Source organism: Vanessa cardui, chromosome 17, assembly GCF_905220365.1.
Source record: "Vanessa cardui chromosome 17, ilVanCard2.1, whole genome shotgun sequence".
NCBI classification, from domain to species: domain Eukaryota; kingdom Metazoa; phylum Arthropoda; class Insecta; order Lepidoptera; family Nymphalidae; genus Vanessa; species Vanessa cardui.
Genome location: NC_061139.1, coordinates 7,270,691 through 7,293,492, shown reverse-complemented (window position 1 = coordinate 7,293,492; position 22,802 = coordinate 7,270,691). Strand labels below are relative to the sequence as shown.

The following is a 22,802-nucleotide window of genomic DNA, read 5'->3' as shown; positions in this document are numbered from 1 at the left end:
CGCCTCAACTAAGCGAACTAAACTAACTTTGTTATTGGTTTGTGTTTGACCTGCTTGTCAGTTTTCTCTGTGTATACTCGTAGCATGTGTTTTAGTTTATAAGACTAGCTTTCCGTCCCGGCTTCGCACGGGTGGAATAATATACATCACTATTAGTTTACGCGTCACGTCAGCAAAGTCGACTAGTCGAGTCTGCAAGATTTTTATTCTGACATCCTTAAAAATTGTCATCAAATTTTGGTAATTTTACATAGAACTTGTAATGAATTATACTTTTGTATATTCATGAATTACTACCCCGTACATTGTTGAAAGCCTGAAACAGTATACAGTAGATTTTGAGTAATAAACTCATGTGTTCAGACAGACAGAGAGATAGAGATTTAGTTTTATAATAGTGATACTCAGAATCGAATAGTCGAATCGTTTATGAAATGTTAACGATTTTTATTACCTTTATAATTAATGATTTTAACGCACAATTACGCAGAGTTTATCTTTGTTGTATGTTTAAATACGTTGGAATTTACTTTTTCTTTAAACGAACAAACCGTTGGTTTGTCACGCGAGATTCAGATTCATAAATCTACATTGAAGCGTTTTCGCTATTTTGAACGGATGAATGAGGAATGATTGTTGATAGAAAACAAATTTTCATGTTCTTTTCATACAGCTGGTTTCTTTACGTAATGGAATGCGACGAGCAAAATTGTATACCCTTATGAAACTCACATATACTGTTGTATTAAGTAAAAACTTGCAAATAATATTCGTGTAATATTATATATTCATGTTGTAATTTCAACGAGATAAAATACTTGGCATATATACATTTCGATATCCATCAAACCACTCCTCCCGCTAACCACGTGACCCAGGAAGTCGGCAACATGTTCTTATGGGAATTAAGCGAAGACCGAAACTTTGAGACTTTGAAACATTGATAATTTGTTTTCTAACAACTAACAAGCCATATTGGCGCAGTGTAAATAATGCATAAAATCAAAATCAAAATCAACATAATCTTTATTCAAGTGTGCTTTTACAAGCACTTTTGAATCGTCAACTAACAATTAAGTGAAGCTACCACCGGTACGGAAAGTAGATTCTACCGAGAAGAACCGTCAAGAAACTCAGTAGTTACTCTTTTTCAACATTTAAAAAATACAAACTCTTGTTAGTTAATACAATTATTTAAATTAACATATCCTGCGTGGAAGTCAGCAGGTATTAATTCCACGCTTTTTTGTCATCTACTAAACCTTGTATCGAATAATACGCCTTTTTTACCAATGTATTTTTTATAAACGATTTGAGTTTACGAAGAGGCAAAGTTAAAAATGTCTGCGGAATTTTACTATAGAAACGGATACCTTGCCCCAAGAAAGATTTATTGAATTTGCGGTGTCGGAAACATGGCGTTATAAGCTTATCCTTACCCCTAGTGCATATACAATGATTATCACTAATAAGCAAATACTACTGACTTTTTAAGACATAGCCTTCAAAGGACACCTCACTTAAAAGTGGCAATAGGTATAAAAGTATCAGTACAGTACAGTACCATAAAATAACGCTGTTACTTTTATTTTATAAATATTCGACATGATAGTTCTATTGTACTTGTAATAATAAACTCGGTATTGATATTATTCATTTTCAGAGACACATCTGTCTATGTGGTTGGAACCGCAAGATGACATAAGTCAAATAAACATTTAACATCAAATTGATGTGACATTATTGGTCGATAGCTTGAATTATCTATGGTATTCATTATAGATGGGAAGATAATATGAAAAGTTTCGAAGTTAATTTAAAAGTAAGTAAAGTATAAAGTTATGTATTGGAATTGGAACAGATTATACGTTACCTTAAATAACACGAAAATAATGTGCACCTAACAATGATTAGATCTGTCTTACGTAAAAAAAAAATCTTTGAATTATTATAAAACGCGAATTCTAAACCAACCAACCAACCACGAACAGTTCGTTAGTATATTTTGAAAGCGTTTAATATATATCAAGGACAAATTTTTTTTCGAATATCGGCAGATAACTATTTTTTGTTAATGTGACAATTAAGTCCTGTCGACTTAATTCGAAAGACTTTTCAGCTGCGCAGGTGCTATTATAGTATACAAGTGTGCGCAAACCCAGGTGCATTCACTAGTCCCTTACTTTAATCCGATAAGCAACCCGACACGACCGGTGATACATCAGAGCTTCTCCAACGACGTCATATGTTTAACGAGACAGGTTGACCTCTGATAGAAAATCCTAACAATTTTTATTGACCTCATTCGGAATTCGACCCTAAAGGAGACTGCTATATAGTCTGCCTATTAGTGATTAGATAATGACATTAATGTTATAATAATCAAAAAAGAAGGTTATCTTTTGGAAAAGAAAATGAATAAAGTTCCTTTTGCAAAGATAACTGCAATAACTATGAGCCAATAAGGAGACCTGTTCGAGATAACTATTATGTTCATGACAATGACAATACGAAAGTTTTATAGCACTATTTGCTTCTGTCATAGAAATTGCAATAACAGCATATTCGTTTGTTACTGCAATATACGATGTTTATTGTGAAAATGAAAGTTAGCTATGACATACGAGGCAGCTAATTCTGTTAGACTACTGATAAAGGATAAAACTTTATTTGGGTTGTATTCACGGATTGAATTTAAAAACGTTGGTTGTTTGTTAATGATAGTGATGTGCTTCAATTTTGCAACGGATATCCATGAATATCGTCGATTCCGTTCGTGATTTGGAAATGACATTTTCTGTCATCTATGTAAAAATTGAGTTTGACATTAAAATGCATTTCAAGTTATACGCTCCTAGTAGAATTCATACGAAGAAATTGTTTATATTTTAAAATTTGTAAAAAAAAATAAAATACCAAAAAAATAGTTTTAATACGGAAAATGAACTACCAAAAGAAGACTAGAAGTCTAAATTCATAGCTAGACTACAAATTTCAAATACTCAGAATAGGAATAAAAAAATATGTACTTCTAAAATAATTTTTTTCGAATTTTGTCTATCCGAATCATAACTTATCTACCAAATGTAGAAACGAGTATCAATATAAAACTGGTTAAATAAATCTGTATAATTGGTACAATTTTGTCAATAAAATGTTGCTATTTACGGCTTATTCTGTTCCATTGTTTAAACAGATGAAGATAAGTGTATCCAATGTGGGTTTGCTTATATTAAGTAACACGTGGGCGCGTAATGTACGATGTGCTGATATCTTCATACTGAATTATGGTTATTTCAATTGAGTCGTGCTAAGTTTTTATTGCTGTAATGAACGTTAAGTAAATAAGGTTCGGTATAGACCGTTAATGTTATCGTCGTGGTCTTATTAAATGAAACGTGAACAATGAACATTTAATTAATAAACTGCCCGTCTTATAATCTTGGAACTCATATTTTTAACTCCTCGCATTTTTTTTTACATTTATGATCGTCTAATACTATTATGACTTCAAACTTAATTTGAGCCTTGAGCCTGTAATCTCTTTTTAATCTTTGGGCACAAATAAAAGCCAAAAAAGAGATTATGATAGAAAATTGGTAACTAAATGTTTTGTTTCTTGGGTTCCTTGCAGTGAATAGCAATGCTGTTTGTTAGACTAATTGCTGAATTCGTGTTACATGTTTAGACTGTCTGGCACAAAGCTCTTAATCACTAGTTGAAGTTAATTACAACATAAACTGCACTGCGTAAAATAAATAAACCCTTATCGATATATTATTTACAACACTTGTATGAATTTGAATTTCGAATGATTTTTCTTTTCCTTTCAATAGTAAAATTCGATTTTCAAATAATTGTCAAAAGCAATATTTCAAGGAAAAGATTATCTTTTCTTTGAACTATAATAATTTGTCAATTCCTATAATTCGGTATTGAGATTTCAGTTTCGACTGTTGTATTGGAGAAAATGGCGAAATATTTCGAATTATATAAGCATTCTAAGCCGTCCATTGTGTCCAATGTGGTCAGGTTTTGGCACGTGAGCAATGCCTGCCCACATCTTCTAAGGGAACAATGCTACTGCTTTGTTAGAAAACGTGATTCCAAAAAGGTTTCTCTAATATGCAAACCGATACAATCTTCGTGGGTGACAATAAGTTTCCTAGACGCTGAATTTATTGTTTACGATAAATTATTTCACAGTGATTCTTTGAAAATTCAGTTGTATCTTACACATGATATCTTACCTATTAAAATATACTATATTTACTAAACATGTATCGATATGGAGTCGAGATGGCCCAGTGGTTAGAACACGTGCATCTTAACCGATGATTAAGGGTTCTAACCCAGGCAAGCACCGCTGATTCATGTGCTTAATTTTTCTTTATAATTCATCTCGTACTCAGCGGTGAAGGAAAACATCGTGAGGAAACCTGCATGTGACAAATTTCAAAGTAATTCTGCCACATGTGTATTCCACCAACCCGCATTAGAACAGCGTATTGGATTATGTTCAAACCTTCTCCTCAAAGGGAGAGGAGGCCTTTAGCCCAGCTGTGGGAATTTACAGGCTGTTGTTGTTGTATGTACCGATGTGAGAATTATTTTTTTCATAGGAAAAACAAAATATTTACCTTAATTAGGTTTTATTGAAATATAGATACTTAAAAAAAAAACATACGTCTGGAACAAATACTTCTTTTTTTTATTCATTACATCACGCATTTAAAAGTAATTTAGGAACTTGAAGATACTAAATCAATGATAACAATCGCTTTCATAATCGAACTAGACAAACATTAACCAAACACTAACCAAGCAGTTTACGTACGTAACATTCTACTGTACATTTAATATATACCAATAACTTCATGGCTCATGAAACCGCGTATAAAGCAAGCTGTTTAGATTCCAGAATAAGCGATTAGTTCCGGACTTTACTTAGGCTTAAGTCCCGCGATTTCACAGTTACCCGTTTTAATCTATGTGATTTATCGATTATCTGTACACGGTTATCGTTTGTTATTTATTGTCTGTGCTTTCATAATGAAAAGGATAATATTTATACTGTTGAATCGATTTTTTTTAACGATCATCGATTCTAAATAAAACGAAATACAAAAAACTAATCGAATTAAATAACATTGAGCGAATAAATATTGTGTAAAGATTTATTAGTTTTTCTTTAAAGTAATCATTTACAATACAAAAGTCAATTTGCTTTTAATCTTTAAAAGGATAGGACTAGCTGGGTAAAAAGACTAGGTTCCATAAAAGGAGTCCATCGTTTATATCGTTCAGAGTTATCAAGGAAGTGCCGGCAATAAATAGGTACATTTTGTTACAATTATAATAATCTTATCACTGTCCATATAAGCATACTCAAAATTTAACCCACATATACACTAACCGGTTATGTCAATGGCGCCATTTTTAGGTCTTGATTTATAATAATAATAATTTGAATATAATTGTGAGCCAAATACGTTATATAAAAACGAGGACAGGAAACGACAGGTAACTAATTTATAATCGATATCTTTAATCGATTCCATATTTTTAATTGTGATTATATCCTTTCAATTTTCAAAAGAATTAATTAGTACTTTATATTAATCATACCTTTTTTTCGAAATACAGGTACTTATTTATTGAATCACTATTAAAATACATAAACATATAATATAGTACATTGACAACAATAACATCATCGATTAAAAAGAATAATGTAATGCCATAACCACACATGAATATTCTTTTATAGTTTTTTTTATTATTATTATTTAAAGACAACTACAGGATACCTGGTACTATTTATAATATGTTTGTCTATACTTAATAATTTTTAAAGATTTATTCCAGGAAATAATTTAATAATACTTTTAAAAGCCTATAAGAGTGTGTAGTATCCTCCCAGGTAGGCCCTAGACACACCCATACCACTAGATGTTCTTTTAAATTCCTATATTCCCATCGAAGACGTACCGCTAGGATGTTATCCTGAACACATACCTCAGCAACAAGTAGGTCCCTTCGAGTGTATAAATATCCATCGGGGAGCCCTTCGGCACCAGACAAAATGTCGAAGTATTGAGATTTATCGGCAGGATTATTCGTATTCTCCGTTATCAGAGGGCGAGCGAACATTGGTCCGCAGCATTTCGCAATACACTGTTACCACAATAAAGTGTGCACACGTATTTGAATTGAATATAAAATATTGTTTTATGGAATTATTATATATACACTTGTTTTTATTTTGTTTGTTCAAATTTATCTAAATGTGTGTATCAAGAAATGATTCATGATTACTCGTATTTAATGGAGCAAATACATTGACCCAAGTAAAAGTATCAAATATCGATTCGTGTATTATTCTCCAATCACAGATGTAATGCCTCCCTCGGTTTGAAGCTTCTAGCATTTTGCTGCTTCAGTATGGTTTTATGTTAACACTTTACTTAAAGATTTCAGCGGATATATTCAGATTTTCCATCGTTATCATCGTTTATCCCTGCTTAGAAGAGCTGTTATAATTATCATTGTATGTTACTGGAAAAATAATTTATTTTAAACAATTCATGAATCATAAGAAGTGTTAGTCCTTTTTCCAAATACGAATATAGATTTGCAAAAAGGGATATTCTTTCAGAAATAGAAACATTTTACCAATAGATAACTCGATCTATACGTATCTATAAAGAAATCCCTGTCTGTATTTTAAAACGTTACACGAAAAATTTGTAGTCACATAACGCATGGCTGTGTTCAACTACTCAACCAACAGATATTGTTTATAATGAAATTAATAAACAGTGTTATTTTCTTTCATCGAATATTAGATATAAAGAAATCAGGATTAATTTAATAAATATAAAGTGTTCATAAGACAATCGTTTTTAATAAAAATCACACTTTAAAAAGTGTCTATTAAACCTATTATTCATCGACAGTGTATATTATGTATTAATATGCACATAAGTTACATTGCGTGTAAGTGATATTATGTGTTGCATTCAGTGATGCGTGTCATTGCTGACTCATCGTCTTTTACACTAAAGCTCGCCTAAACACGTGTTGATTATTTTTTTCTATTTATCATGTGTTTCAGACGCATTATCCGTCATATATATACTTTTTTATTGTTTGCATTTATGTTATTTTTATTTCCAGACAGTATCACAAATATAAATTTTAGGATCTTTGATGTCTTGGTCCACTGTCTTGGTCTCTACGACTATAGTTTGTAGTTTGTAGGTTTCTGATCTGTCTAATGTCTAATCAAGTGTGTCTAAGTAAGACGCGACATGTATGGCGTACACAACAATTAAATACCATCAAGAACATATAATGACACACTAGCCGTAATTAAAATTGCCCGTAATTAAAATTTAAATCTTAAATGTAGCCAACACATGTAATAATTAGGACATATTCATAGATTAACACTTTATTAATTATTTATAAACACCATAGATATATCTATAATACATTAACTGTCAGTAAATTGAGATCTGATGAAGTAATTAAAAGTTAGTAAGATTCGTAGTGCAAAATATGTTTAGTAGAAGCATGACTGCAAAATAAAAGACTGGCTTTTGAAAACTTCGTATGTCGCAGGAAATTCTAAGACACGTCCCAGACCACAGACAAGGACGGTGGCTAATTAACTTCCGAAGCCTTCTTATAACTTACTCCACCTTGGGCACTATAGTGTACTATCCGAAGTTACTCAAGTGCCCTGTACTAGAATATTACAAGTGGCCATACAAAGTCAAACCACAGAGTACCTTATACAAATAGGCTTTTATAAGCTGTCACGAAATGTACGTATATCTATTGAATTTAAAATACCGGTTCGTAATTTGAATTATAGAAAAACGGTAAAATTATGTAATTCTGCAACCATTATTTCCAACTTAAAAACACGATAATTAATACACGTAAATGAATTTAAACACAGGCAAAACTTTTTTATCGAACACACTCGTTTTAATTTGTTAATAAGTAAAGTTATAGGTAAGCATTTTTGTCGTTTTAACAGTTGTCATCTACTCAGTTGTAAGTATATGAATAAGTTGTAGAAATTTCATACGACATAAATGCTAGATTTATTCAAGACCAAATCCGCTACGTATTATTAAAATATAATTTAATCTATACTAATTGTATAAAAGCGAAAGTAACTCTGTCTGTTAAGCATTCATGGTTAAGTCACTGAAATAGATTTGTTGAAATTTGGTACAAAGCAGGCTTGAAAGGCTAAGTTTTTATGATCGTTTCGGTGACAGGCGGGCGAGGCCACGGGCGAAAATTTGTTTTTTATATAGGTAAGGAACACGAACAAATGCACTATCTTTATGGCGTGTTACTTCCGCATTTGCAATGAAAGCATTAACTACTCATTTCATATATCGAATAAACATTAAGACATTGCGTCTAATGTTCTTGTAATGACACTGGCTAACCCTTCTTTCAACGCGGCAGAATTACTGATGTGGGTCTACTGAGGCGTGCACAAAGCCCTACAGCCAGCGAAATTTCATTCACTTCATTCATTCACCTCGTTACGTAAATAATCATTATCCCTTGACACAAAGTAACCTTTGCGTGTTCACTTGTAAGATAATTTGGTATTCAAATACGTGCATCTCATTTACTCTTAAGTATTTACTTTGCGAGAAAACGATTATCAGCAGTGCCATTCTGTAATTCAATTACTTAAAAACATCGTTTAGCGGGTGTTTAGTTAAACAACGAGTTATCTCTTTCTGACATCACTGATTTTGTATTCGAAAGAAGAAGATAACATTGTTGAACTAATCACCTCTTAAACAATATTTGTAGGGTAATTACGGGTCGTTATATATTCTATTTTTAAAATAATACCATAGTACGTGTAAACGACGGTCGTTCTATGATAGATGTCACTTCGTATCTCTAGCGAAATGTATAAAATCGAATCACAGTGATATTTTGATGCTTGCATACATTAAATGTAATATTTATTTTACTGAGTTTATTAGATACATATCTGATAGTTCACAATCGTGTTCTACGATGAGTTTCAAAATTGTTTTTTACAGAATAGCTATAAAAGAAATAATGATCGGCACGCGACCGACTCGATGAATAAATTTAACTCGTCTTGAGCTGTTTATATTTAAAATAATAATTAAACGAGTGACTGTTATGAAACCGAATATATAAATTATTTTCAGCTAATTATTATAAAAATTTGGTTTGGAATGTACGACTATCTGTACTAATATTATAAATTCGAAAGTAAATCTGCCTGTTACGCTTTCACGGTTAAACAAGTGAACCACTGTTGATGAAATTTGGTACGGAGCAAGCTTGAACTCCAAGCTAGGTAAGTAGGGCTTTGGTTAGCTACCACCCACTCATCAGTTATTCTACCGCCAAAAAACAGTACTCAGTATTGTTGTGTTCCGGTTTGAATGGTGAGTGAGCCAGTGTTAGTACAGGCACAAGGGACATAATATCTTAGTTCCCAAGGAATAGTTAATATTTCTTACAGCGTCATTTTCTATGAGTAATGGTGCCCACTTACCATCAGATGGCCCATGTGTATTCCGTCAACTTATACCATAAAAAATTAAAAAAAATTACCCCTCATGGGTCGTTATAAGTTACGGGTTTTAAGCAATTTATTAAAAGATTTTAATCACAAATCGAATTTCGCGAGCAACGCCACGGGAGCACATAATGCTCCACATTCAAGAAAAGTCAATATAAAGCCGATAGTAACATACGAGTGCTGAATATATAAATAACATAGTATTATTTAAACAATCTGTCTGGTAAGGGTACTATTCATTAAAGCGAATTTAATTAAATATTAAGCAGCCATTAACCTGACAAAGTGGTTCTAAGTTCATTTAATATTTGTATTGTGACCTCCGTACACGTTTACAAAGTGCTATAAATAAGACTACAAATTTGCGGCACGTGTACCTTATAAAAAGATGCTGCTCGCTGTATATATAAATTAAATTTACGCAAGACAACGATGTTATTGGAGGTACTACGATTGTAATTACTAATTTTTTTATTGAGTATAACTGAGTTAATGAGTATGAAATGGACCATATGCGGTCAAAAATCATCTCACATCGTCAACATGACAAGAATATGTTATATCAACAGTATTTGATATATTGGCTTTTTCATCCTTCAAACCAAAACGCAAAAATATTAAGCAGGTTTGGTACCTACCCAGACGGGCTTGACCAAAGTCCTACCATCGTACTGGCCATTTTAGCTACACGTAGTATCTATATATGCACCAAAACATTTTTATATGCCTAAAATATTTTGTTCTCAATTTCAAATTCTATTTTTAAAATATAAAGAATGCATACGAAATTTAAATATTATGATAGTCGTGGTTTCCACAGATAATAAATGTATACAGAGATATACAAAATAGAACAAATGCGAATCTGGTATTTGTTCTATTTTTTTATCGGAAAATACTGAAACTAAAAGCGATATAGTTTTTAAATATCGAATATCGGAATGTGTATGTTTCTGCACGTATCGCGATTTTAAATAAAACAATATTCAACGAATACATTTCTTTTAAATCTGGATCGTGGATTCTCGTGAATCAAATTAAGGTCGGAGCTTTTGTTTTTGAGTAAAACGTACTTAACGCTACCTGAACCGGTAGGAGAACCGGTAAGATTCTTTGTTACAATCGAAATTACATCCTCAAATATTTCCAATTAAATTTACATATCCTGCATCGAAATTAAAGAACTTCACACTTTTTTATCATCAATCTTTTATTGAGAAGTTAAATTATATTAAAGAAACGAATATCTCAGGAAGTACGTATTGACTCTGCGGGCACAAAAAATTGTATTATAAGTTTGTGATTACTTCTCATGCTTTAAAAATATGATTAGAGAATATTTTCATATTAGACGTACACATTATAGTCATGTTACACGTCTAATAGTCTGGTACTTATATTATACTAGATACATACATATGTATGTATATAGTTCGGATGTACATTATAGCACTCAGGAATAAAACAGCTTTCTACTAGATTTTTTACATCTTTTTTCATAGTTGTATTTAACACTTGACTTAAAAATATTTTACTTTATTTAATTTTATTTAATATAAATTTTTGTAACTTAAATTCAAAACATTAGGACAACAAATAATATATAGCAAGCTTAATCTATTTTTTATCCAAACCTTAGGGAAATATTTGATATAAAAACATCGGGTGAAAAGGTTCGTCGTAGTGTTTTAAGAATCAATTTCGGCGTGCTGCTCAGAATAATAATATATTAACTTTGGGATCATCAAAGAATTATCATACTGACAAAAAGTATTTGAATTATAAAATTATATTTGGTTTGATACTATTACAAAAAACTTTATCACAATTATATATAGTGCAGTATGTTATTTTTACTGGTACACTATGGGATAATTGAGCATTATGCAGTTTTGACGAAATATGTGTATATGAGTATGTGTACTTAAAAAATAATATTATATTTAACAACGGTTATAACCATATCACATTTGCAATCTGAAATCATTTTCCTTTTTTAAATGATCTCACAGAAATAGATCATTTCTCCATTTACATGACACTATAAGTAGGCTATATAAATATATTTTAATATTTAAAACTCTGTCTTGACCAACTTAAGACAAATTTGCATAAATATTTTTAAAGGAAGATTAAAATTAAATTATATTAAAAAAAAAAAATACAACAATACATTTCAAAGATATTTCAAACAAATGTTTAGAATTAAATGTTTTAAACATTGAAATAGTATTATTTGTACAACGTCAATTAATTGAAACGTGTACATTTCCCATAATTTTCTTTTAAGAAAACTCGGTCAAGATTAACATGCGTAGAGTCATTCCGAGGTTCTAAATTAGTCTTTTGAATATTCATAGCTGGTACCGTATCATGTTGAATACGAATTCAATTGGAGTTTAAAGTCGGGGATTATTTAGTATTTGCGAGTTATATAAATGTATTACATTAAATAATAAAATACGAAAAATTAACGAGTTTATTCGATAGAAAGATACATATATGTTTAATAGTGTTTCATTTAGATATAAATTTACGTACTAATAAAATTTAACGAAACCTGTTTGTTATACACATTTTATGTAATAAACCTACCTACTACTACCTAAGTCTTTCATATAAACTAATTTTGGTAATATCTAAAAAATAATTAATGTTGACTGTGCATCATAAGTGGCTGGCAATACTGGCTCGAAATTGACTTGTTATATCACTTCCATCACGTTCGGTACATGCGCAGGCGTCGTAGTAAAATACAGATTTATAACTCGTTGCTCCAATTTTGTTTGGCGGCAGATTTACATGTAACACATGCAGGTTTTCTCATGAAATTTTCATTAATCGCCGAGCACATATGAAACTCTTCAGTTCTAAGATTACTAGTACTATTTCCGTTCATATGTTCAGAAACATTTCGTAATGATAACGTCACACTTCTTTATTCTTTGTTTTGTTTATTAAGAGGATTTTTAATCAAAAAAAGGTCAATAAACTATCTCCAATAAGATTGGTACTAAATGAAGTCTGAGACAGTTTAGTTAAACAAAATAGCGTGTAATAATTTGTATTGCATGTCATATTATTATTCATTCAATTATGACAAGTTTGTAATCACAATGCGAATGTTCGTAATGTATTAATGCTAATAACGTTGTATTTAATAATTATGTATTTACAAGACCGACAACCTGTTAAATGTAACATGATAGAAAATGAGATAAAGTTTAAATTAAAATGTCTGCCACAGACTTCTATTATAGTGGAATGTTAAGAAGTAATTTTATATATTAAATTCTGAAACTTATTCGAATTTTAAAAATTCAAAAATGACAAATGAGTATTTCGTACAGTCGTGTGAGTGTATTCGTATACGCTTGTACTTGTGTTTGTGCTAGTGTGTGATTGTGTGCGTGGGGTACATCTTTAATTCAATTTCTTTTTAATAATTATTAATAGCTACAATTTTTTTCTTTTAATTTTGTTCAAAAACCAATGACTGCCTATAAATAGTATAAAATTTTCTATAATATGAAACGACCTTGACACCATTATGATATGCTTTATATCTGAGTTACAGATATACGCTACCTACACGCTTAAAATATGATTATGTTGCATATTTCAAAACATAACCAATTATGTAAAGTTGAATTAAAAATAAGAGCGCTCTTTCGTAAAGACAAAACTGTCACAGATAAAATAAAACATTCAGAAGTGTCCACAGAACAAAAAAAGTTATATACATTTATTATAGCAAGTAAGATATGATTAACTTCACTTCTAGTTATATCCTTATTCACTTATTCAACAGCTGATTTTATTGATTGCCCAAATTACGGGAAACATTATTTAATTAAACAAATATCACTTACCGGTTCGTTTAGATTTATCATCTTGAAACTAGATGCATAATCTCTCAACCTGTATTAGGGTTTACCCTTTATAATTCACTACTATCGGTTGTTGCACCCACGAATTTGGCACTAAGTTTCAAAGTTTAGTTAGTTGGCAGCAGGCTATGTCTAGACAAGTTTTAGATTTACGATGCCCACTCCGCGTAGGAGCCGTTGGCCTCGGATAAACTCCTTGTTATTATTAAATTAGTCAATAATAACGTAAGCGACCGTTTTCGAACGAAAAATGAAACCGATTTAGAACGTCCTTTTTAAATTCCGAACAACTTAAAAAAAAAAATATGGACGCGCATGAACCTCAGTACTAAGTGCCTATTAGAAATGCATTTAAATATACGTTCTGAAACATAACTCGACTTATTTTTATGCAAGTAACACTTTTATGATTTTAAAATGCTCGAACATAAGTTAATAAAACATAAAAAGCAGGAGTCGCATTAAAATTCCTGTACATTGTGCGGGTTGAACGGAGCTAAAGCACTTGTGAAGCAAAACAAATTGCTTTTGACGCGATGAAAAAATAATTATTACCTATGCGCAAAGGTCATTAAACTCTCATAGTGATAATTTTATAATTAAATTAATTCTTACGTCAATAGTTCAACAAGTAATCGATCGTGACAACGTCAAACCATTAAATTATAAATATCCAAAGATTCATGCTCCTTAATAGTTTTATATAGATTAATAGACATTTAATATGAATAACAATTATATTTAAAATAATAGCGACAAATAACAACTTAGTTAATTGCATCTTCGAAATCATCATCAATATTTGTAATAGTCATTCAATAATTATACTTTTAAGTCATATCATATCATCGTGAGTTTTTCTACAGACGCCGACAAAATACTAAGAAATCAATATTAAAAGTAAAAATATAAAACCAGAATTAGACCGCTTCTTATTAAGTAGCAGTTAAAATCATCACAAGTTAAAGTAATAACTGCAAAAGTGCATCATTAAATTGTCCCCGAAGGCAACGCGATTCCCATTATTTTTACCCGTTTCGAAAGACGCGACTGATTTTTATATCGAATTATTTCACTTTTATTTTCAAAAGGAAGACGTCATTATTTTTAATTACGGTGACGTCATATTATAAATTACGGTAATGATTAATTATTCTATCTTCTTTTGGGTCATTTTGAGTATTTCTTGTAAAATTTTCGGATTAAAATGTGTTATAATTTTGATAGTATTATGAAATGTGACTGATTTGGAGTTTTTTGATACTTGGTTACGTAATACTAGATGGACCGTTGATTTTAGATCTGAGCCAGCGTAGGCCATTGTAGGTGTCGTAGATATCTGCGCAAGACCAGATTAAAGGCAACCACTCATACAGTATACTTAAATAAAACTTTCGTAGGCGTCATTGATTTGAATAATTAACTTACTATACGTATATATCTCAGTTTATATAAAGCGCATTTCATATTTCCATCGAACAATAAAACATATTTAAGTTAAAAAAAGCCGTATTAACAACAATAGCCTAAGTATTAAAATTTTTAAATTTAGAATTCCATCGACTACCATTTATTCCTACCGCCATAATAATTTTGTTTCAATAGCAACTGTTGAGCTGCTACCGTGGGTCAAATTGCTAGGTATTTTGAAAAACTCCCAAGCCAAGATCGAACCTGCTACGTTTTTGATAGAGGCCAAGTGAATGAAAATAATGCGAGAATGAAAAAAGTGAGTGATTCATCAATAGAGACATTCTACGTTTCTTGTTTAATTGACGAAATTAATTACTTTTAGTTATGTCTATGTGGGTCAAATCTACATGGTCAAATCATCAAAATTAAAAAAAAAATCCCAAATAAGTAGTTACTTAAATCATTTTATAGAAACGTTGTTTACCTTTATATAATTAAATTAAGCAAGTACCTAATACATGTATAATTAAAAAAATACTCTTAGTGAATATTCTCTTTATGGCTGTTTGTGTAAAATTTGCATCACAAGTGTTTGTTATGCATTAAAGTCCCAGCGTTTACGACTCATCGTATGAAATACCCGTTTATTTTTTAAGTATCTCTTATTATTTAAGGGTTAAAACGCAATTTGCATGGGTTTATTAGTCGTCAAATATATGCTAATGGATACTAAATTAGCATTCGTTTTTATTAAAGATCATTTAAGTTGTTATCTTAAAGATATAAATCACTTTTGGTTTTAGTTAGGTAATTGCTATCTTTTCTTAATTAAAAATTAAATTTTCTCATATATCTTCTCACTTCAATGTATTACATAAATTACATAATCTATTTTTATATGAAAATTTGCAAACCAATTTATACCAAATTTTTTTTTAAAGTTATTATTATAAGTAATAAAACAGATACCCCAAACATATTGTTAAAATGTAACAGAAGTTTAACGTAAAATGAAAAGGTTCCAAAAAATACAAGATCTCTTCGCCCCCAGCTACTTTATCGTAGGTATGTATTAGATAATTTTGAAGCTTGAACATTCGAATACATCTCAACATCGTATTTTCACTTGCCCAACAAAAACGATAACGACCACTTATCCTAATTTGAAGCACTTATAAATATGAGAGACTTCGGTATTTGATTCCAGCATAAATTTTAGTAACATGTGTGTATTGTGTATTATGTATAACATGAATAATGTATTCAAAATGTTATGATATTGATTTCGCTAAAAATCACTTTTAAAATGGCAATTCAGACTCCAGTAATCTATAATATAACATAACATTTTTTACAATTTTTGTCAGTCTGTCTGTGACGGGACTTTCACTGGCACTTTCACTGCTATAAAAAGGAGTAACTTAGGCTACAATATATATATATATATATATATATATTTTTATTAATTCAAAGGCGTACAAGGCGTACGAGCACAGCTAGGTTCTAATAAATCAGTTGAAGGAATAGTAATGGAAGGTTCAAATCGGGGCAAGAAAATTTCCATGAACTTACTTTATTTAGGTTTATGATTAATCTCGTGTTCAGAGATGATTTAAAATATCGTGAGAAATAATACTAGTTGTAAATATAATTTAAAACTATTGTATTCATCAATCAGCGTGGTGGAATAAGATCCGACTCTTCTCTGCCAGAGGAGAGAACATTTATTCCCAATATTGGGACATATAAGAACTCAAACTTTTTTCAAATTGAATTTCAAAACTAGTAAAAAATTAACGTACTATTTTTAGTGAAACATCAAACAATGTAACTAGACAACATGATATTGCTTGAAATATAATATTAACTTCCTTAAACAATAATGACAATATTGACGATGATTTATAACGACTACGTTGACCTCTAAACCAACAAAACAATATGTCTGCCGGGAGGTTTCCGAACGTTATCATTTCTGTATTTACTTTACTATTGTCAAATAGAACGTACAATTGACCCGTTATAGTTATTTCATATGACTAATGCGGTCGTATACAATGATAATTGTTTGTTTTAATTATTATTATGGATGTTTATTTCCTTAATAAATACGTTCGTAAGTTTCAAGTTTAATCATCTAAAATGTGTAAAAGTACAAACACGTTTTGTTCAAATTAATAAAATTATTAACCAATCGTCTTTATTAATTATTATTTAATAATTAAACGCGAATTTGGCAGTCGTTTCGTTGATACGCCTTTTTTTAAATCGAGAACATATTCTTTTATTATTCAAAAAATTCTGAACGTTATTATAATGAGTTCAGATTTTAAAAAGTTCGAATTTTAAATAACCCGACCGTTATTAGGTCCATCCGATTTTGTTTTTTTCATAAGCATGTGTGTGTAACGTGTATATGAAATACATAATCTACTGTTTTTTAATTTAAATTGAAATAATTTTATCTCTTTCGCTCGTGTGAGATTAAAAAAGATAACAATATTTTAATTGAGTCAAAATATTATATTTTATTGTGTACACTAGAATCAGCATAGCCGACTACGTAACTATAAACAAGCCGCCAATCAAATAGTAACCATAGTTCTGTTTAAATTGCTTTTGTATTATAATTGGAACGATTACGATTACATAATCGTGTAGTTTTTGCCCTGTAGCTGACTGACAAATTGATATATCACTCCTATATTGCAAAATGGTCCTCCCACGTGATTTCGTAGTCTGACAGTCCTTTGTTACTTAAGTGTTTAAGTATTTACTATTATCGGATTAGCTAGGGTTGTATATAATAGCTACTTATGAAGCAATTGATGCTTTACAACCCTTTTATACTGTGTTGTCTCAATTGTAAGCCAGTGTAATTAAAGGAACAAGACATGAATAAATTTGTTTTTATTTTGGTAATACTATGCTGTTGGCCTTATAGGCCATGGCAGCGTTACCGAGCAACAGGGCGAGTACTGAAGTTCTTTAGAGTGCTTTAGTTCAAGGAATGTAATAAAAACTTAAGATGCTATGCTTTGCAACTCATTGGAGAAATAATATGAATTAGTTCTGATCTTGCAAATATATTGGCAGATTATATGTGATTTTTAATTTAACTTTTACGAATAATAAACAAAAGAGATATAAATATATGTATAAGATTAAAATACAACACTATCTTTAAGCATACTATTTTTAATTAAGCAACGCTACGGTATTTATTATCGCGCAAATATTTTCAATCACGATGCAAGTACATAGACAATCAATCAAAATTAAAAGCATTGTAAGTAACACTCAAAATATTGTATCAAATATTATTATATTACTCTGTATCAATTCATCAATCTTTGATAGTATAAAGATGAAATCATTATTGGAATTCTAATGAATTCGCCTTAACAAAAACTCGTTTAACAATGGCTTTGCAAAAAATATGTATATAAAAACCGTAGCGTCCTTAGGTAAAATTTTAATCACATGATATAATCTTAGGAAGCACAAAAACATGTTCCAATTTATACTTTGCTCAGCTTCCGAACGCACTCTGACAGATACTTGATTTGTTAGATTTAGTTTCAATTTGATTTTGTTAACGTACCCTGATTAAACGGTTTGGATCCTGTCAATGCTAATCGAAGAAAAAATGAAGATAAACAAAACTTTAATTTAGGTATTACATGAGATTTACTAATAGTTCAGCTATATTTTGAAGTACTAACAGCTATTGATTATAATATCTTTATTTATCATGGAACTTCATTCCATGTTCATATATATCCATTAATTTGACTTCCATATTTCCGATAAACGATTACATTATATAAGCTCTCGACTTGCTTTATTCAAACAATTGTCATATATAACGCTTAATCCTTGAAATATTACAACATATAAATGTTTATAAAGCAATAAACATAGATGATGTTCTTCTGACTGATTTAAACTGTGAGGGTATTTTCAAAAGAGATTAGCAAACTACTGGAGATAATATAGCGTATACCACAGATGCACTCTCAATTCCCTTACTATATAGTATAATTCGATATATATATACTATAATTCGATGAGACAGCAAAACGAACAAATTTATGAGTTCTGTCGCCGTATCAATTCGAACTACTCATTTTCTTGATTCATTTGACTCTCTTGGTTTAACCCGTGGTTTGGTTATAAAACCAACGAGACAGTTTATCAATTACCGCAAATGTCTCACTGCTAAGAAATGTTTCTATCCTCGAGAAGAAGGTTTTGAAGCTTATTTCACCACATTGCTCAACTGCACGTGGTTGGCTATTTACATCAATCATTTGGTCTGTTAGAACTAGTGATTGGTCCTCTCACATTCCGTGATTCTAATGACTAAATTCCTATTGGCGTTTTAAATTCTAAGTCGCCTTCGTTAAAATTCTAGCCTTGTTTTGCTCTTTCTTATAGCAAGATAAACATCAATGTTACGGATGTTATGTACATATCGGTCTTGCTCATAAAATTTGATCCGCAATTAATCACCAGCTTTTTATTCTATTTGAATAATGTGGATTATTAATTCAATGCAGAAGTTTGTTTCTATTGAGCTAAATAACTTAAATTAAAAATAAAATTTTTGGTGTAAATACCACTTGTGTGAAACGATAAAATTCCTTTCTCATAAGAATTTTATTGATATCAGATGGATAATATTAGTCACAGTTTAGTCAATTTTTCAGAAGAGTATTGTACTAGAGAGTGTGTCATTCCTCATTCTCGTAATCCGGTACAGCCTCTAGGACTGCATATCTAACACTATCATAAAAAAGTCAGGCACTAGAACAACAAGGTTTTACAAGTATCGATCCCTAGCAGTATTAAATTCCAATTAGAAAAAATTACAGAAAACGCCAATAATTATTACCTAGCAACAGGACTAAAAATGACTAATGAAGCATTTCATAATGATTTACATTGAAGGAAAACAAACAACGAACTTATAATCCGTATTTTGTTAATTAAGCTCGGTGACTTCAATCAATATATCTATAAAATGCGAGGCAAACATACCTAACTGTTGCGATGAAACACGATTATATTTACGATATAAACGATGATGGATTCAATGATAGTGAATTCCATTTCAAGATGCGCAATCAAAATTGTATCTGATGAATTTTACAACCGTTATAGAAACTGTTAACTCAGCGACTGTAAATAATGCTTTGTAATGTTAGATAATTAATATAATAGAAACAGTAATTAACATTGTATCTTCAAATCGAATGCCTAACGATACTTCGATCATGCTTATTGCATATTTTTCATTCTTCATAACATAACATAATTTCACATCATGCTTTTGTAGGAACTTCTTTACTATCATATTATGTATATTCTATACAAGTATATCTATGTAAAGTAAATTTGCAATGGCTTGTAATATGTATAATTTTACTTCTTTCACCTAATTCTTTATCTAATCTGCCCTAAAATGTTTTTCTTTTTTAACAACTTGCTTTTCATACTCAATTCTCTTTTATATCTATTTTATTTCTGGTAAGTATAATAACGTATTACAATAATACACGTATACATTATTGTTTCAAACCACAAAATAATACATTTCATATACTAATTAATTTTTCCTCATTCCTTTGTTAATTCCCTTGAAATTTAATGAGTAATTTGTATTATAACTCACTTTCCTCGTAGTTGTTTGGTGTGACCCATTTGCATGTAGTGCTTTTAGTAGTTAAGCGTCCATCCTGTAAATAAAACCCTTCAATCTCTTTCTCTTTATTGTAGGAGTGCAGCAAAATTTGGTTCGCGGATTTAGCAAAAGAATTGAAATCAAGACATCGATAGGTTCAACGAACTTTTGATTATTGTGAACATTTGTGAACTTAACAGCCGCACACCGAATGAAGTCGAAAGTTGTGAAGATGAAATATTTGCCCACGGGTGGGCAAAAAGAAACGTATACGCTACTCACCGCTCGAAGAAGATACATGAAGAAGTTAATGTATGTACAGAATTATAATTGTTTTATTTATGCATATTTATGCGGTTCTTATCAAGCTCGTGGTGACAGTTTGAATTAAACATGTAAATATATAATTCTTTCCGCTGAGTTAAATGGTTAACGATATTCTCCCTATTGACGCGATGCCTATTGTGGAAGACTTTGTGAAATTGCAGTAATGGCCGTTGTTGAACAAGTTGCTCGGCTCCCGTTAGTCCGAGATGTTTAATCATGATAGATGAACGCTAGCAATCTGTATCGAAAATACAGTTAACCGCGCAAATCCCTTTAAAGTTACCGTATTTTATTCTTTATTATCACGGACCCAATAGCTTTTATTTTCATCGTGTTGACCACAGTACGTTTCACTCTGGAACGTGCCTTACGTATCTCGTACACCAACTTCAGAACTGGTTCGTAGTTTGAAGGACGAAGATATATTTCTTTAGTAAATTACGTTAGTTAAGTAGAAATTGCTCTTGGCTATTGGTGTCATTAGTATGGCTCTTATAATGATTATTTTGTGCTATTAGCAAATGAGTCCCAGTGGGTGATTAAAGTTAAAACACGGTTTTTGCTGAGACTTCTTTGAATTGTGTTCTGGATCAGTTTCTTGACGCTTAAGCATTCCATTAAATACTCGTTTTGTTTCGATTTATTTTACGTTTACAGTTGATACTGCATCACGACGATTCCACATTTATGTTATTTGGTTTATATGTCAAAATCTCCGCATGCTAACTTTTTTACATATAATGAAAAAACAGTTCGGTTCTTTATGGTCTACCACTTTTGCTGACGTTTGTTTAGCGTCAAAAATTTATTCGAAATGTGCATATTCGCTTTTTCGCGTTTCTATACATGCATGTATTTTACTCCTTTCGTTAATGATTTTTCGAATTTCGACCAATAGACGAACAGCTTTAAAATTAACGTTAAACTAAACAAATAATAAATAAACACATTTAAAGTTTCTATTTAATTTACAAATTTAATAATACTAGTCTCCCCTATAATAGGTATAAGCTCGATTTCATAATTTACATAATTACAATGTACGATCGTGTAATGTAGGTTACTTTACACCTACAATTATTTAAAAAAAAGTTGTAATAAAACCATCAATTTGTATATTGCCGGTGGCTCGTGTCGAAATGCCATCGCATTCAACGGCTCGAGACACCTGCTAATATGTCATAATTATGTCCGATTATATTATAATATTTAACATAAATAATTACAACCGTCTAAACAGTAGAAAATGAATTTGCTAAACTAATTATTATATTGGCCCTCCGAAAATTACGCAGGGAATATTATTATGCATAATTAAAAATGACATTAATTTGTCATTAACTTTATATTAATTTAAAAATCAAGATTGTATGTACTATTTTAATAAAAAAAAACTTTCTTTGAATAATGTACCTACGTGAAAAAAGAATAAATTTTAACAAAAAGAAAAAAAAGCTGACTTTACGATACAAAAAGATTTTTGTAAAAAAAAAGGAATATTTATTATAAGTACATAATGCTTTAACTTCAATATAAGATAATACAAATGATCAGTAAATAACGACTTATTACTGATATTTATACGTACATTTAAAATAAATATCATTACTCAGACGACAGACTCGGTCATAATAGACCTTATTGAATTCTCTATTATTATATATTTAAGGACTTCTTGTTAATTATTCTTATGTAAATAAATTATTTAAGTAAGATCTTATAAGGATCTTTGAATCATCGTATTACAAGATTCAATTGAATTTTCTAGCTAAAAATTTTCTAGCTAAATTTTATTATAAAAATCTTGCTTGAGGAAGGATGTGCTCGCTTAGTAGCGTCGGAAACTTGGTGTTGTAAGTTAACCGATGCTTCCCATATT

At 30.5% G+C, this 22,802-nt stretch overlaps 1 protein-coding gene across 3 annotated transcripts in view; it reads left to right on the top strand.

Annotated features, from left to right (window-relative positions):
- LOC124536666 (rap1 GTPase-activating protein 1) overlaps window positions 1–22,802 on the top strand; it is a 278,996-nt gene that overhangs the window by 140,722 nt on the left and 115,472 nt on the right. Inside the window, exon 2 of one of the 3 annotated variants that reach the window (XM_047113216.1) lies at window positions 20,692–20,908. The exons of the other annotated variants lie outside the window; for them this stretch is intronic. Coding sequence (XP_046969172.1) covers window positions 20,808–20,908 — 101 coding nt within the window. The 5' untranslated portion in view covers window positions 20,692–20,807. The remainder of the gene's footprint in view (window positions 1–20,691; window positions 20,909–22,802) is intronic. 3 annotated transcript variants of the gene reach the window in all.